Source organism: Cavia porcellus, unplaced genomic scaffold (genome assembly GCF_034190915.1).
Source record: "Cavia porcellus strain 051 isolate PalLab524CR breed Dunkin Hartley unplaced genomic scaffold, mCavPor4.1 scaffold_2, whole genome shotgun sequence".
NCBI lineage: Eukaryota > Metazoa > Chordata > Mammalia > Rodentia > Caviidae > Cavia > Cavia porcellus.
The window spans coordinates 46555692-46573380 of record NW_026947485.1 but is presented as its reverse complement, the minus strand read 5'-3'; the positions used below and the strand labels follow the sequence as shown (position 1 = coordinate 46573380).

The window sequence follows — 17689 nt, the reverse complement described above, 5'->3', positions numbered from 1 at the left end:
GCGTTTGTGCTGCTTCATTTGGTAGTTCCCTATGTCCACTTCCATTCTCATGAGAGGTAGAAATGAGAGTATGCGAGGGAAATGATACAAGTGAGACACTGATGCCTTCAGTTCTTGGGTAAGTTGGCAGCACCTAAACTTTTGTCTGCTTTGCTTTTAGAGGGACTGAAGCGAGGGTGTATTTGACTCTTCTATTGCCAGGAAAGCAGACTCACACCTAAACCTCCTAGGGAGATGAAACACTTTTCATCTGTATCTCCTGTAGTTATCCTGGAGAACAACTTTGGTTCTGTCGACTTACATTTTGTTTCCTTCTGCCCCTGAAGATAGGAAAAACAATTTACAAAAAACTTTTATAATTAAAAAATACATACAATCATAAATTTAAAGGTTTCTTACAGAATATCCCAGGATCAGAATACATTTTAATTGCCACAAGTTTATGAACTTGGCTTTTTGCCTTAATACCTGAAAGTTGGAACCTAGCAGAAGGCTTGTTTGTATGCTTGAAAATTAAGTAAAGTAAATTAAGTAAGTAAAGCAAGACAGGTTTCAAATCACAGAGAGAAAAACCACTTTGTTTTTACTTTGCACTCACTCACATAATCCAAGACTCTCTCATTTATCATTATAGGGCGGAGAACAGACTTGATTTCCCAAGGAGCCTATTTAAGTATTGTTTTTAACATTGAATAAGTTCCCTTGAGATGCGCAAGCTTTACATAGTTTGTTCTCCAGCAAGTTTTTCTCAGGTTTCATATGTTGTAAGATGAAGCAATCCACTGATTTTAAATGCAAATGACTGGATTCCTTTCCAATAAGGAAAATTATAATGATGTGTTAAGCATAATTAGAAAGGATCTATGTACAGACTTAGATTCAAAAACCTCTATTTTCAATCATGTGTAGTGGCATATACCTGAAACCTCAGCACTCTGAGAGGCTGAGGAAAGAGTATTTCAAGATTTATTACAATGTGGGCAACTTGTAACATAGTGAAACCCTGTCTGAAAATTTAAAATATTAAAAATGGAAAAGGGCTGGGGATATAGCTTGGTGCAAAAGCTCTGGGTTTAATCCCTACTACCAAAAAAAAAAATTCAGCTTTAATGTCTGTTAACTATGGCAGGTAAGATTCTGACCTTTCTGAGAATCAGTTTTCTCATCTATAAAATGTAAGTTATGCTACTTACCACATACAAATATAATTTCAGGAGAAATACACAAAATAGTGTCTATGTGCCCAATGCTGTGAATATTCATAGGTATAAATGTCAGTGTACTTTCCTCTTCATGCTTCTGTGCCATTCAAAGATTGTTTTCTCTTCTCTAGTGGGAATAATGTTTGTTTTTGTTTTATAAGGAAAGCAAGACATGTTTGAAAGAGTTATCTAAACACTGAGAAAAATTAATTTTAGATGTTTATCAAAAAGCAATTACTATATTGCTCCTGGAAAAATTTGTAAGTTGTACTTAGTTTGAAGTCTCTTTAAATTTACCTGAAAGCATAAGCACATGTAATAATCGTTTATGCACCACCCCAAGGAGATGAATACATATTGTAGCATTTTACTGATCAGAAAACTGAAGTCTAAGAAAATGAGTTACTTGCTCAAGTTGCACAGCTAATAAAAATAAACTTGAGACTAAGATCCTGTTTGTTTCATCCGTAGACTAAAATGCTTTTTTTGCAGTCCATCATGCAGACAGGGAAATCATCATTGTCCTTATCTTTAAAATGTCACTTCCAGTGTTTTTCTACAAAAAAAAAAAACATCTTTATATACCTAACTTACTTGTGAGGTCTAATGACTTCATCTTCCTTTTAAATAAAGATATTTTACTTTCAGCATCAAGATGAGGAAAGATAATGTCAGAAAAGCAAGAGTAATGGGTAACAGTCATGTATGTGCCTCAAGGCTCAAAACTCAGAGATCCCAGTGGAGTTACTGTATAGCTGAATGGAATGGAAATATTAAAATCAATGTGCAGCATCTGTTAATTTTCACTTTATTTGAAATAAAGTTACATGTGCATTTTGTTCTAAGAAAATGCTTTTCAAGAACAGCTAGATGAATTCAAAACAAATAACTTACCCAAGAAATCACAGCAAGATGCCTTTATGTACAGTGTCTCATTCTAGTAAGACAGTCATGTTCCAAAATTTAGTGTATGTACTTCTCAGTGTTGTATCTTTTCCAAATTTCACCTGGAGATGGTGTGTCATGGAATTCTGAGATTTTCATTTTTTAAATTTGGCCTTGTTCTGGATTGAACTTTAAATCTGTCTGATATTGTGGTTGTTTTATGTGTTTCTCAGTCTTTAGGAAGAAAGAAATATTTTAAAGTAAGTCTTAACTGTCATTATTTTTACCTCAAATTATTTTATTGTACGTATCAAATAAAGCAAAGGCTTTTGGGAGTCAATATGTCATGAAATTATTACACCTTCTAAAATTAGCATTTGATTCTTTATCCTTGATTTTTCTTAGTTTCCTATCTGATAGTTGTACCTTAAGAAAAGCACAATATGTCTTCTCTTTTCTCTGCTATAGCACCCAGAACAATATTTAGAGAAGTAATTACATATAAAATGTTATTTAACACAAAGCATTTTATTTAATTCTCATTGCATCTTTGTGAAGTAAAGCAAGTATTGTTATCTTAATTTTGCTGTGGTGAAAATAAAGGCAAAGAGCACAGACAAGTCATGTTAAACTGTTATGCCCTGAGTTCGCCATCATCAAAACTAGCAATGTTTCTGCCTGTGATTTTGGTTAGTTTGCTGCCAGATTTAAGGATGTAAGGGCAATATTGGCAAGCATCTATTCATAGGGTAGAGAAAATGAAACATGCCAAGATATAGCTAATCTTTACTGTTTCTCAGAGTTTGAGGACAGATGCCCTAGTGACACTGGTCATTTATGGTAGGATACACTTAGCTTTCACAGATTCTGTGTTTAATTTCAGAGTGTGTTTCAGAGTTTCCAAGGTTTTTTGTTTAAAGACTCTGTAAGTTTAGCCAAAGTTCTCAAGATGAATGTGTGTTCTGAGTCACTTCGTTGGACTTAGGCTATCAATCTGAGGTCATTGAGCTCCGGACTGAAAATGACTCTTTTCCACAGTTTCTTTCAACCATGCTTCTACTGATTAGAGATGATGAGATTTTCATTTACCTCACTGGAGGTTAGATTGCAGCTTTCAGGAAAGATATCTAGAAAGTGTTTCTTTGTCTTCATCAAAATAACTCTGCACAAACAGAAGAAAGATAGTGCGTTTGATAAAATTTCTATGAATGTTGCTCATTTCTTTAATCCAGAGTTGTTTTTGCAGGAATTCTTCCATGGAAGATGAGAATATGGAAAAACTACAAACTTCATTTGATGCAAATGACAGTAAAAAAGGTAAAAACATATAGTCTCATTTGGTTCAACATCAGAGTATTTCTTAGCCAAAAGATACAAAAATGTTTGCCTTCATTAGCAATCAGAAGTGAAATTGGACAAATAAATGCTATTTTCCTTCAAAATCAGAAGTTTCTTCTTGGAAGATAATAATAACAAAGTTGGAAGAAGAATAGGGGGATAAATATTCTCAAAATAACTTTAGAGGCATAATCTAGAACAAATGAACTAAAAGGACACTTAATAGCAAATAAATTGTTCATGCAAATCAAAAATTCTACTGCTAGATACTCATTTCAAGGAAATAATTAGGAATGTATAAAAATGAAAACAAATAAATTGGTAATAAATGAAAAATACTACAAGCTACCACTATTGCCATAGAGTAGATTGGATACATATATGGAGTTATAGTCAATGAAAATTTAAGGTCATTCCAATATCATGGAAAATATTTATGTCATGGTAGACATTCAAACATATTGTTCAGTGTAACAATTGGCTATTAGTGAAATGAATCTCAAGTCAAATTAATGTTGATTTCAAGTTTTCTTTGTTATCTTTATTTTCTCTTCTAAAGAATATCTGAGATTTTGCCATAAAATATTTATAATTTTAAGAAAAAAACTCTAAGATGTTCCCACTCATATTCTATGCTTTAAAAAGTTCAAAGCTTTTCCTATTAGAAATCAGAATTTAATCCAATAGAGTTCTCAATGTGTGTGTCCTAGACTGGTCAATGGTAATAGCATCACCTGAAGGGTTAGAGACTCAGGAACTCAATCATAATCTCAGGATTAGAACAACCAGTAATTTGCATTTTAACAACCCTTTCAGATGAGTTTGAAGCATGCTAGAGTTTGAGGACTACTAAATGAATAAAAAAGAAGGAACAGTGAAGCATTAATGATAAATGAGGACTATGACTGCCCTTCTCTATCCTATCATTTTTATCTTTAAATGACTTATTTAAAAGTCTGTGCATTTGTATTTATCCATTTTTCCCATAAATATCTATTAGAGAGTTTTCTAGATAGGTTAGTACAGGATAAGTAGTGGAACCAACCAGATATAATTTTTAAATTCTAATAGTTTGGAAAATTATACTCCCCAGATCATACAACTAAGAGAAACTTCAGTGGCTCACATTCAGGCAAAGAATGGCATTTAGACAATTTGTTTTCTTCATTAATATTTTCCTAAGTGAAAATCATTCAATTGTACTTCCAGTCAAGTAACTTTGGTTTTATTGTGGTTTCCAGCTTTACTTAAAAATGTTCACTTGTGTAATGAAAGTAAAATAACAAAATATGAATATGACTAAATTATCACTTGCTTAAGATAACAAAATATGTGTCTTCAAATCTTAATAGTCTTCATTTTAAATTTGTTTCTTTTTTTTTCAGCTGCAGCTCCACAAATTTTAAATGAAAATAAAGATGTACAATGCAGTAATGGTGAGTTGAGATTAAATTTCAGCAATATAATCAAAGGTTCAGGCACAACCCTTGTTTGAAAAAGCATTTTATTTTATTATATTTGAGTACCCTTGGCTACTAATTTTAAGCAGATTTCAAGAGGTTGCATTTATGGTTGAGACAGTATCTGTTACTTTTGCATAAAAAATATTGTAAGTTATCTATCTTTGAAAATGAAATGATGTTTGGATTTATTTATCCACAGTAACATCCAAAGTCATTTTGAGGGTTCTGAGAGGTTCTAAGTGTTTATATTGATGGTCCCTCTAGGGAAAGAGGTTGGCTTAGTAGCCTTGTACGTTGATCTTTAGGGATCTCTATGCTTGACATGATTTCTTTCTAGGCAGATGATTGCTGTGATGGAGAATGCTTGAGTATAATTGTCCTTATAATAGTCCAGAGTTTTTGAGCCATTTTTCAATTTATTTTGTTAAAATGTAAGAATTTTTACCAAACCATAATGTATTACCACAATAGTCATGCAACTATATCTTTCAAGAAAATCTAACTCAGTTTTAAAAATCGCAAGGTTTTAAATTCATGAACAGGATTTTGAAGATGGGTCTTCAGGTTTTTGTTCAATGTTCCTGAATTTTCTTAATATTCAATAGTGTATGATGCAAAAAAAAAACCTTCTATAGAGTATGCTTTTTACTCAATGCATATATTTTAAATATGGCTATATTTATTTTGTTTTTGGTGTTAAAATTAGATAATTGAATCTTGTACAAAGAAATCAATTCCAATAAAACATTAAAGTTGAATAAAATAAAATGTATGGGCTTAGGCTTAATTCATTATAAATAGAAGCTCTAATAAAACGCTTCTTCAAAATACAGATTGGTTCCTTCATAACATTTTAACACTGACACTGAAATCTTGCTAGGCTGACAAATAATACAATAATAGAATTAATAGGGTTCACAAAGGTATCCAGTTAAAATAACACTTTAAAGAAGGTATTGTTAGTAAGGAACAGAGCATAGTTACTACTTATGTTGTCCCTTCCTTGTGTTTACTGCCTGGGTCCCTATCTTTAGAAAAATAATGTTCTGTATTCTCTTTGGACACTATTGTTTAGAAAGTGATGGAATATGACTAGTAAGAAAATGAGGAGCAAAATTAGATAAACAAATGCTGGGCATCCACTCTCTGTCAGTCCTCACCTTAGAAAACCCCTTCACCTCTTCTGGAATCTGTTCTTAGTTGACAAATGAAAGAATTGCATTGGATGATCTCTTTTTTTTTTTTTTTTGATGGTTTGTTTGTTTCTAGGTAACATGGTAGGTGAACATGTTAGATAATGTCTATGGCACTGTGGCACTGTTCTTGTTTTTCTGTAGATAAAATCTGGTACCACCTGGACTTTCCTAATTAATTGCCTTACTTTTATGTTATAAAATGTTTTAAAATTTATTCAATAATGGGTCAGAACATGTAGGATTATCTTTAAGATTCCTGGTTATTTTGTGTTTAATATGAATTATGATTATCCCTCAAGAGAGCAATAAAATTCTGTGGTTAAAAGAAATTCATTAAAAACAACCCCAAACTTGGAACTGCTTTTCTCCATAACTTGCTAAATAGGCTAAGCAGCCTGCTATCACCTACCTCACACTAGGTTCTCTGTAGATCTAAGGTAAGCTGGCCTGAGACAAGTTGGGACTGGGGTGGGAAAGAGGCTGAGGAAACACCAGGTGTTTGCTGACAGCAGTGCTGGTGATCCAGCTGAAGATGATGTCAGAGTAAATCAGCTTTCAAGCAGGGGTCTAGGATCCAGGCTCAAGCCAGAAGTAGAGTTTCTGGGGAAAAAATAGGTCAGAAATACAAAGATTTGTTCAGTTTAATTGCTTTTGTGCATAATGGTAGCTAATTCTGAGACACAGTCCTAAGAGCTAGACTACAGCACACATCGTCACAGAAATAAAATAACCGTGGTCTTGTTGATACTCTGTTGTCTTGGGAGAAGCAAATGGATGGGGAAGAAGAGCTTGTGAAACGCCGTGGTTACCTTCTTAGGAGCTTAAGTTTGACTCTGAAAATAGTGAAAAACCACTAAGAATTGGAGACATCATCAGATTTGATTTTAGAAAAACTGTTGTGACAACTCTATGAAAGAAGCAGAAGAGGCAACTGACATAATAACCTCCTTTCTCTAAATTTAGTTTTATAGATTTCTGTAGTGACGTCTGTTGTCTTTTGTGTTTATATGTTGTAAAGTATTAGTGAACATTTTGTAGAAGACCGTACAAAGATTTTGCTGATTTCTATAGAATTGTCTTGGGTTTTTTGCAGAAATTTCCCTATCAAAAAACCCTGACAGAACAAAATACTTGTTGATATTTCTTTGAAGAACATTTCACTAGGTTACAGGTTAATTCGTTCTATCTAAACATTTACATTGACTATAATTTAACAGGCATTAGTGAATGAACCTCTTAAATTATAATATGCATGTGCCTCCAAAGCTATTTTCTTTTTATTTTTCACCAAGATACTGCTGTAAAAAGTTGTACTAAGGAAGAGAAAGATTTAGTTAATGTCTTAGAATCGGTGGTATGAAATTATATTCTATATTCCAGAAAAGGAGCAGAAAATAGAATTTCCTCCTTATGCTTGATGACAGTTTCTCACGAGAAGGTAGCCTGGGAAACGAGTTGTCTCAGGCTGCCCCGTGGCTGTTTTTGTGTGAGTGTTTACTGTAATGCTGGAGTTTGCATTCTTTGCTTCACCTTGCTGTGTGTAAACTACTATATCAACCTAATGGCAGTTTAATGACACTTCCCATGAGGAAATTTTCCTCATAGCCTGCTGGTTCCCTTCTGTCACCACCCCATAGAGTCATTGCCCACTTTTCCACAGTTGTTTGATATATGCCTCAGATATCACATACATCAACTCACAGGACAGACATTTTCCCCACCTCTATGCCTTTAAATTTTCAAGGCTGAGGGAAAAAAAAGCCATCTGTACAATAGCAACTAAAGTCAACAGCTGCTGTCTGTAAATTCTACGATATTTGACAAATTGAAAATCCAGCTGAAGTCACAGATCAACTATGACCAAGATGTTGAATGGGCAGTCAGCCGGCAGTGATTACTGAAATTCTTCAAAAGATTTAGGAAAAAAACACCCTGATGATATATGCTTTTGAATAATTAACCATTTCACAGTTTTCTTTGCTGTTTTTGTTTTTAATCAGATAAAGACACAGTATGCCATCTCACACAGATCTTTACACATCCACATTTGGACCTAAATCCTGAATTTGATGCAAAGATCAGAGATTATTACTCGGAAGTCCCATTTGATGTGGTGATGCTGACAATTGGAGCAAAAACTTCTAAGTGTCAGTGCCAGGTGCACCTGCATGAGCAGGCGGGACCCAGGTAGGGGACCCTGGCTGGGACCAAATGAGCTGGCCCTTGGGAAACAGGTGCCTGATGCAACCTTGGAAAGTGGCTCAGGAAAGCTGAGCCGCAGCACCATTTGGAAATATTGCCAGGGTGTGAGATCCTTCACTTGTTAGGCAATAAGTATTTTAAGTGGATGCACTGGTGCTCCACTGATTTACCGGCAACCTGTGGCTAACCTGTGCAGCCATGTAACGGGAGAGGGTCTTGCTATATCCATTGAGCGAATGTCTTTACTATCATCTTCATGTTTTCAGACGGTTAAAGTTAATCCTTTGCGATGGTGTACAGTTTGATCCTTCTACCACAAGGCAACTCTTTAAATAGTCAGGGGTTTGTTGATTAAATATGTTGGTGATTTGTAGGCACAAGATCACTAACTTCCCTATTCCTGCAGTGAGCTTATTATTTATTTATTTACATACTTACTTTGCTTTGAAAGGTACCCGATTCTTCTGATCGTAATTTCAAACACAGACTAGAACTTTACTACATGCTGTGTCTATAGTAAAGAAAATACTTGTCCTTCCCCTGCTGTAGAGAAAGAAATGCATGTGGCATTCCTGCAGACAATCTATTAGAAATGAAACATCACCCATTCACCTGTCTGGGGCCCACCCTTTGTAATTTTGAGCTGTTTGTTTACCCATTCCATGGAGTGGTGTCTATGTTTAAAATAGGAACCATCACCATTTTTGTATTGTTATTATATTATTAAATGAGATTTATGACCATGACAAATAGTTAATATTAATTTCCTTTCACTTAATTAATGGCAGACATAGCTTACCCTGTAATACCGCTCTTGGCTAAATAATACAATGAAACAGATTTAATATTTTCATATATTTTATTCTATAAAAATGCAAAAGGAAAAGTTGAGGAAACTAATTAATGAACAACATATCATTTAGTTATTATTTTAATTGTGGTAAATCTTTATATGGGACTATTCAAAATGACTGTAATTTATAGACTTACACAAGGCACTGTGCTTTCATGCATGTGTACATTTGGAATATGTTCAGTCCCTGAGAATCCTAAATAATTTTAATTAACAAACCCAACATTTATTGGACATCCAACACAAGTAGACACTAGTTCGTTCATAAGTTTTATATGCATAATTGCATTATGTGGCACAGTTTATATTTTATATTTATTATGAAATGGTACAGATTTTACCTATTTTTTTTACAAAGAGTAGGCATTGATGTCTGAATTAATGTGAGCTGAATAAATAATCATTCATGTTCATTCTCTCTCTGTTCTTTCTGTCCTCCCCCTAGCTTTGCCAAATACCCTCTAGGTTTAGGAATGAACAAAATCTCACTGCTGGTGGTGGATGAAGCTCTAGCAGAGGCTGAGACCGTGATCACATATAAATTCTCCATTTATAGAGAAGACCGCCCAAGTCTGCCCTTTTTCGAGGATTTCAAAGCTTGCGGTTTTGTGCAGGTAAGTGAATTCTACATTGCACTTGAGTTGAATTAGAAATGATTTGTTAACCCAGGTGAAAAAAGTCAAACGAAGAAATCATGGGCTCTTAAATTTAAATGTGGTCTCCAAAAGTGAGTACCAGGCGGGTATCTCAGGCATATCACTGTGAATGGTTTTCTTCTTAGTGTGGTGGCTGCTCTCTGCATGTATTGTGTTCAGGACATTGATTGTGGTTTCTGTTTAAAAAAATGTCTGAGTAATAACACTTACTTATGAAATTGGTTTCACATTTCTCTTTTAAATTGTGCTGTTTTTCTTGGATTTGTCTTTGGATCTACTTTTGACATTTTAAACTAGATTCAATGGAATTCATTTCAAAGAATGAGAGGAAAATTTATGAAACTCTTTTACAGAAGGGAGACTGAATGAATGAAATGAAATTTGCTTAGAACAGATATACTTCTCATTTGCTTCTTATACCATAATCATACCTCAAGTCTGTACTTGAGAAACACATGCTATTTTGCAGCCTTGTTTTTGAAGGGGACTGACTGTTATGGTGAGATTTTTGTCTTGTTTGACACTTTTACTCTCTGCTTTTGCCCTTTTGTAGTACTGTATCCATAATCTTCTATAATAGTTTACATCATATAATACAAGTACTCTCACTTCAGATGATTCCAGACAAGTAGTAATGTGGAACAATTCATTCAGAAAGTATAACTGTAAATACACTCATGTCATAGAAAGAGGATGAATATACTACTGGGTACTTGGAAGTTTAGAGGATTCCTTACAGAGAGATATATTCATCTGGGCCTTGGTGGATAGTATGAGTACCATGTGTGCTTGTATATTTATTTATAGGCCAAACACCATAATACTCACATCCTTAATCACAAATATCCCATGTATCCCCCCAAAATTCATATCATTTCGTAAGGATACCTATCTCTGAGACATTTATTTTGTAAGAAATTATGTATCTTTTTATTCATGAATTATCACTAAAATAAAAGGACTTTAACCCTAATCCTAAAAAATATTCTAAAGCAAGACAGAAAGATCATTTTGAAGTTATAGATAGTTGTACATTAAAAAGGTAGAGCAAAATAGGCTTCCATGGACAAATAGATTTACAAAGTAATGGATTAAAGTTAATGATTATTTTTTGCTCTAAGGATTCCATTTCCTTAATGTACTAATGTAAGTTCTTCAAAAGGACCATCACTTAAATTATATATACATATTTAATACAAGGTAAATATATACAATGTGCTGCATATTTGATGTTACTTTAATGGAGTAAATATTAATACTTATTTTTTTGAAGAAACATTGGAGTAGAGTTTGGAGAAACTTTCAAATATGTTTCTGTTCTAGTTTTCCACTTTTCAGTTTGTTTTATTTGAGTTGCTCAATCTTTTTCCAAATTGGAAAACAAATGATAAAGCCATGCCAAAAATGCTAGAAAAAATATGAGTAAAACCCTAGAGGAAGATTTGCTCTTTTTTAAAAAAAATTTATTTAAAGAAAAACTAAACAAAACAGAAAATGGGTAGAAATCATCCATACGTTCAAAGAAAAAAATAAACAGTAAGATATCACTAGTTGATGCTCACAGTCTGTCTTTTTACAAATAGTTGTTCAAGATACAAAAGTGGAACGCATAAAGTGGGAATTCAAACAGCGAGACTGCAAACAGTTCTGTTCAACTATCCAACAAAAACTTAGTAATATAGTTATCAATCTTATACATTTAAACATGCATGCAGTTATCCACATCTTCATTTATGTTGAGATTAAACAAGCTAAAGCAGGCTAAAATCATTCCGAACAAAGTATAATAGTATTGCTGGATTTCACATCATGACACTCCAGGATCAGCCCTGGGTACTGTAGTGTCTTTTTTTAAATTTTTATTTAAAGAAAGACTTAACAAAACAGAAAATGGGTAGAAATAATACATACTTTCAAAGAAAAAAATAAACAGTAAGAAACCACTAGTTGATGATAACAGATTGTCCTCTTACAAATAATTATTCAAGGTACTAAAGTGGAGCATATAAAGTGGGGATTCAAACAGTGAGACTGCGACCAGTTCTGTTCAACTATCCAACAAAAACTTAGAAATATGGTTATCAATCCTATACACTTAAACATACATGCAGTTATCCATATCTTTAATTATGTTGAGATTGAATAAACCCAAGCAGGCTAATATCACTCTGAAGAAAGAATAATACTATTGCTAGGTGTCACATTATGGCACTCCAGGATCAGCACTGGGTACTTTAGTGTCCTTTTTTCTTCACAGTATTTGTTCATTTCATCAGGTGTCATAAGATCAGTTCTCATAAGCTGTTTATAGGTTCTACATGCATGAGTCTTAACAGGTATTTCTATCCTTTCTATATTAGAGGGAGAAACAAAACATATTCCTATAAACACATGAAATGAAAAAGATATATAAGACCATTGTACAAGGAGTTCTACCATAGTTCCTGTGTTGTCTCTTGCTATCTTCAATAGAATTGGCTATATCATCAGACATAGTATAATTGAATGTATCAGTACATTACAGTATTAATAAAAATACAACTTTGTATATAGTATAAAACTTCAAAAACAGGCAGTAATCAAACCAGAATGTGTATCATAATGAGTCTTGTCATCTTCAGTGTAGTTGCCTATACTGTCAGACTTGATACTATCAATCATATTAGTTTTGAGTAAAATCTGTTGATACCAAAAAACAATCAAATAAACCAGATTTAACTAAGATCAGTCATGATAAAACAGTATAAGTCATACAGGGCTCCAGATTAAGTTAATAGGAAATTAAAATGATTACTGTGCTATATCCTGATGTTTTTGGGATAGCAGTCTGTGCCCTCAAATCTAATGCAAGCAGACAAACTGGGACAGCATAAAATCTATCTAAGCAGAGTGGTGCAAGCAATGTGGCTTTTAAATCCTGATACATTATTAACAATATCTTCTGCCATCTTTTTTAAGACTCTCTCTCCCTTTTCACTTCTTCAGGGTGCACTGTGCATTTTTGGGTCTCACCAAGACCCTTGGTTTTAAATTGGCAGGGGCAACCTGCTATTTACCTAAGTGGTTCTGAACCTTCTCTCTCCTGGACTTGATCTCTAATTGTATTCCCTTAAAGCCTGTCTTTCCAACCTATCCATAAATACTGGTCTAGTTGCCCCTATTGCTCTCTGGTTCTCTGTCACATAGAGCATTGTTTTCTCATGTTTGATTTTCAATCCATGTACTATTTTTTATGTCAATTATATTTCCTAAAAATAGCATCTCAGTGGACCCTACCTCCTGATCTACTCTATGTGTGGTTCTTTTTTTTAATTTAGTGTATCAAGGCCATCTATATTAGAGATTATAAGCAACCTTCTCTGCCTCATTTCTGTTATGCTTTTTTTTTTTTTTGCCATCAGTTGTCTGCTTGTCTTCTTCATTCTGTTTTCTTCTCCATTCATTGAGGCCTCTGTGCCACTGTTCTTGGAATCCTAGCACTTTTCTCTCTCTCTAGAATGCCCTGCAGTATTCTCTGTAGAGTTGGATTGGTGGTTGCGAATTTCCCAAGTTCTTCTCTGTCTTGGAAGCATCTTGTTTCTCCATTAATTTCTAGAGACAGATTTTCAGGGTATATCAATTTGGGCTGGCGGTTATTTTCTTTCAGAGCTTGAATATTTCAGACAGTAATCATCAATAGTTGATGATTACTCCAGGCTCTTCTTGACTTGATGGTTTGTGTCAAAAAGTCTGCCATTACTCTGATGGGTCTTCCTTTATAGGTGATCTGTTTCTTGTCTCTAGCAGCTTTTTTTTTTTTTAATCTTTTTTTTTTTTTTTTTTTTTTTTTTTACCAGTACCAGGCATCGAACTCATGACTGCCTGCTCACAAGGCAGGTGTTTATGCCGCTGAGCTAAATCCCCAGCCCTCTAGCAGCTTTTAATGTTCTGTTCTTATATTGAATTTCTGGGATCTTGATTATTATATACCTGGGTGTGGCTCTGTTTTGGTTTAGGTGGCTGGAGTTCTGTATGCCTCATACATCTGCATATCATTTCCTTTTCCTATGTTTGGGAAGTTTTCCTTAAGTGTTCCTGTGAATAGCCTTTGTAGTACCTTTGTTTTTACCCCTGCTTCTTCATTCACATTCTTTATTCTCAAGTTATAGATCCTCTTGTTGTCTTCTAGCCTTTGTATTGTTACTGCTTGTCTCCTTGTTATCTTTTAAAAGTTTTTCCTTTCACAATCCCACATTGCAAACCTGTCCTCCAGTTTGGATAATCTATCCTTAGTCTCTTTCAAGCAGTTTTGCATCTTTCCATAGAGTTTTTAATTTCCTGGTAATCTCTTTGAATCTGCTTTATGTATTCTATATTTTCTTTATATTCTTCAACAAATGGCTCTCTCCTTTGTTTGAGTTCCTCCCTTCTTCCTTCTGTCTCTGCTTGAAGGGTGCCTAGTATCTCTTTTATTAATCCTCTTATATCTTGCTTTACTTGGCTAAACTATTCCCTTTTGAATTCATCTATGAGGTCCTGAAGATATCTCTTTATGTCCACTGGTACCATGTCTGATATTGCATGTTTGCTGTCCTCATTCTCCTTTGTATTTACCTGTGCTGTGTCAGTGTTCTCAGGGTTGGGACCTGGGGACTTTTTGTTGTTGCTTCCTCTTCCCATCTTTTTTGTTTCTTCCAGGAGGCCCCAGTTTCTTTCTTTGTTGGTTACAATTCTTCTGAAGTGTGCTGGCTAGGTGACCCATCCCACTGCAGTGTGCTAGTGAGTTGCAAACAGGGACAGTGTATGCTGGCCCCTCCCCTCCAGATCAGTCAACCTGCTGAGGCCTTCACTGCATTAGTGTGCACCGCCACCATAGGGAGTTGATTTTGGATAACCTATTGGGTCTCAGCCAGGTTGCATGACCCAGGCCAAGCTCACTCCACCAATCCCATTCAGGAAGGGAACAACTGACTGTAGTCACTGCTGCCCCTTTTTCCTGCCCATCCTTCCTGGTTCCAGAATGTCATCTGTTGGAGCTCCCTTATCTATGGAATGGTTTTATTCCCGTAACTCACCACAGGTCAATGCAGGTTCCCAGCTAGCTCAGCTCTCTGTTTGACTGGCCAACCCCTGACATCAGTGTGACTGGGTTTCCAGTGAGTTGAAGCAGCAGGATTTCATTCGGCTTGGTAAGTCGCCACTGCTTGACTTTGAGTGCTGCAGCGGGAGCACTGAATCTTTAGTGTTCCAATAGTAGCACCAGGACTGTATGTTGATTGGTTCTTCTCACCTTAGTTTCTTCTTTGGACTAGAGAATTCATCTCCCTCTGTTTGGGACTCCCCACACTGTATTATGTTGAATTCTAAGTTGACTATCTCAGGGAGCCTCTGTAGCCAGCTGTTATCTATCCACCACCTTTGTTCCTCCAAGATTTGCTCTTGATAAGCATTTGTGTATATAGAATTGTTTACAAACTAATTTTTTAAATCACATTTGATAGAATAACCTCCTTTCACACACTGCTGGTGAAATGTTTGGTGACTTTGGGAAACTCTGCTTATATTTGCTAAACATAATTCTACAAGATACACAAGGTATATACTCAAGTTAAATGATGTCATGCATCCATCCTCTGTATCAGAGTTATTCATAATAGCTGAAGGTTGAAAGCAAATAAGAGAAGAGATATATGCAACACAATACTGTTAAGATATCTAAAAATAAGTGATATTACTAATACATATACCACGTAAGAATCTTCCATATTTATGTTGATAAAAAGAAGCCAGACATAAGCTATAATTTTATTTATATGAAGTTTTGAGCAGGAAAAACAAATCTATGATGAAAAGATTCAGAAAAAATGTTTATCTAGAATACATTGACACATCTAAGCATGGGGAACTTTGTAAATAAATGGCCTACATGTTGATCTGATCAATGTTTAAATATGTAACTAAGAGATACATAAATATATAAAAATTCAATTGTGAACTTAAGATTTTTATATTTTACTGAATATAAATTTTATTACATATAAAACATATGTACATTTGGATATATTTGAATATTAGTTGTACTTCCCTAATAAATGTTAAGGAAGAAACATGTATTGTTATCTTGTAAGACATGGTTCTTGCCTCAAATATATTGATTGAAACAAGTTAATTACTATGCAATTAATTTAGAGAATAGATTATACTAACAATCTGTTAAAATAGAAAGAAAAATACTAGGTATTTTTTGTGGAATAAATCCAACAAGTGATTGTAGAAAAGTATTTCAGTCATTTAAAAGAATAATTTCCAGAAGGCCTTAATTTAAAGTTTATGTGTGGTCCTACACTAAGTACTATATTTTATAACATGGAACAGTCTACTAAGCACTAGAATTTGTCAACCTTTCTCTTAAAAACTGTCAAATGAGTGAACAGAAAGACATGTCATGAATAACACATGTTGCTGTAGACATCTAACTAGGTTCTAGCCACTTGGTGAACTGGAAAAAGAAATAGCAGAGGTAGGATTTCCTCACTTTACACATCAGCTGAAATTGGAATTCAGAGGCCTTTCTCTTATTTTTTTTTTGAAGCTTAATCTCATTAAGATCCTAAGGTTTCACTGCAAGCTCACAGCATGAAAAGTTTCCAATACAAAGAGCAAAGAATAAAACACCTATTGCCCCATCACTTCTAAGGTATTTGAGAAATTTCAAATCAAAATTGCTAAGGAAATTTATCTCACGAGGCTTAAAAACTATTGCTTTTCCAAACTCCTCTTCTCCTTTTCTGACAACAATTACTGTGCCAGTAGTCTTAAGGATAAAGGTCAGAATAAAAATAGTGTAGATTAAATGATTCCCCCATGTGTATACATGTAAAACTAAAAGGAAATGCATCAAATTTTATCATGCTTTACTTTTGATGAAAAGAGTAATTATAATTTCTCTTTACACTTTAAATTTTGGTCTAATAAACTCCATTATTGAATTATAAATCTTAATCCATTTGTGCCACTAGAACAGAGTACCTGAGATTGGTTCATTTATTAAAAATAGAAATTTGTTTTCTCACAGTTCTGGAGGCTGTAATCCAAAGCACTGACATTTGATGTCTGATATGAGTTTTTTCATAAATCTTTACATGGTAGAAGGGTGGGAGAGGCAAAGAAGGAGCAAATTGTCCCCACATGCAGGGGGAGCCAAAGAGGAAAAAAAAAGCTAAGCGAGTTCTCTTTATCCTTGGCTGAAGGCACTAATCCATACAGGGGGACCTTGCAATTTAGTCTTATCCCCAGAGGGCTCACCTCTAAATATTACTGCAATGAGAGTTAAATTCTAGCCAGTGAATTTTGGGGGACATTCAGACCATATCAGACATAAATGCCAATCCATAACTAAAAAGGAAGATAGAATTCAATTCTTAATCATTCAAGTCTCTTAATTTTTCCTTCCTCTGATTTTTACATTTTGGGCATCAGTTCACTTCATGATTTTACCAAATGACTGTAAGGAATAGAAATCAAATATAAAACATATTATTCACTTAAAAATTAGTTACCATGAGTTTTGGTAAATAAAAAGGTCAGTTCATTAGAAATTCTGTAGCATCTATATTTTCAAGTATCATTAAATACCTAGTATTTGAATTTAATTAATGTCTATATTCCAGTTGTTATTGTGCCAGGTGGAAAATGTAGGTGATAGCCAGAGAGCCTCCCCCTACTGTAGCTATTCTGGGTGAGGGAATAAGGACTAATTTACAAATAGATATAACTAGATCGGGGCCAGGGTGTCCCAACCTCGCCAATACTGCCATTTGGAGCTGAGAAACTCTTTGTTCTGGGAAGCTGTCTTGTGTGTTGTTGGGGTCTAACTCACCAAATAATTCCATTACTAGATCTTGTGCCCAAGTCA

General features: G+C 34.4%; 1 protein-coding gene across 2 annotated transcripts in view; it reads left to right on the top strand.

The window, feature by feature from the left end:
• Cped1 (cadherin like and PC-esterase domain containing 1) overlaps positions 1 to 17689 on the top strand; it is a 266447-nt gene that overhangs the window by 126868 nt on the left and 121890 nt on the right. For both annotated transcript variants that reach the window (XM_063241609.1, XM_063241610.1), the window contains exons 13-16: positions 3334 to 3404; positions 4811 to 4861; positions 8085 to 8271; positions 9585 to 9753. In XM_063241609.1, the coding sequence (XP_063097679.1) occupies positions 3334 to 3404; positions 4811 to 4861; positions 8085 to 8271; positions 9585 to 9753 (478 nt within the window). The remainder of the gene's footprint in view (positions 1 to 3333; positions 3405 to 4810; positions 4862 to 8084; positions 8272 to 9584; positions 9754 to 17689) is intronic.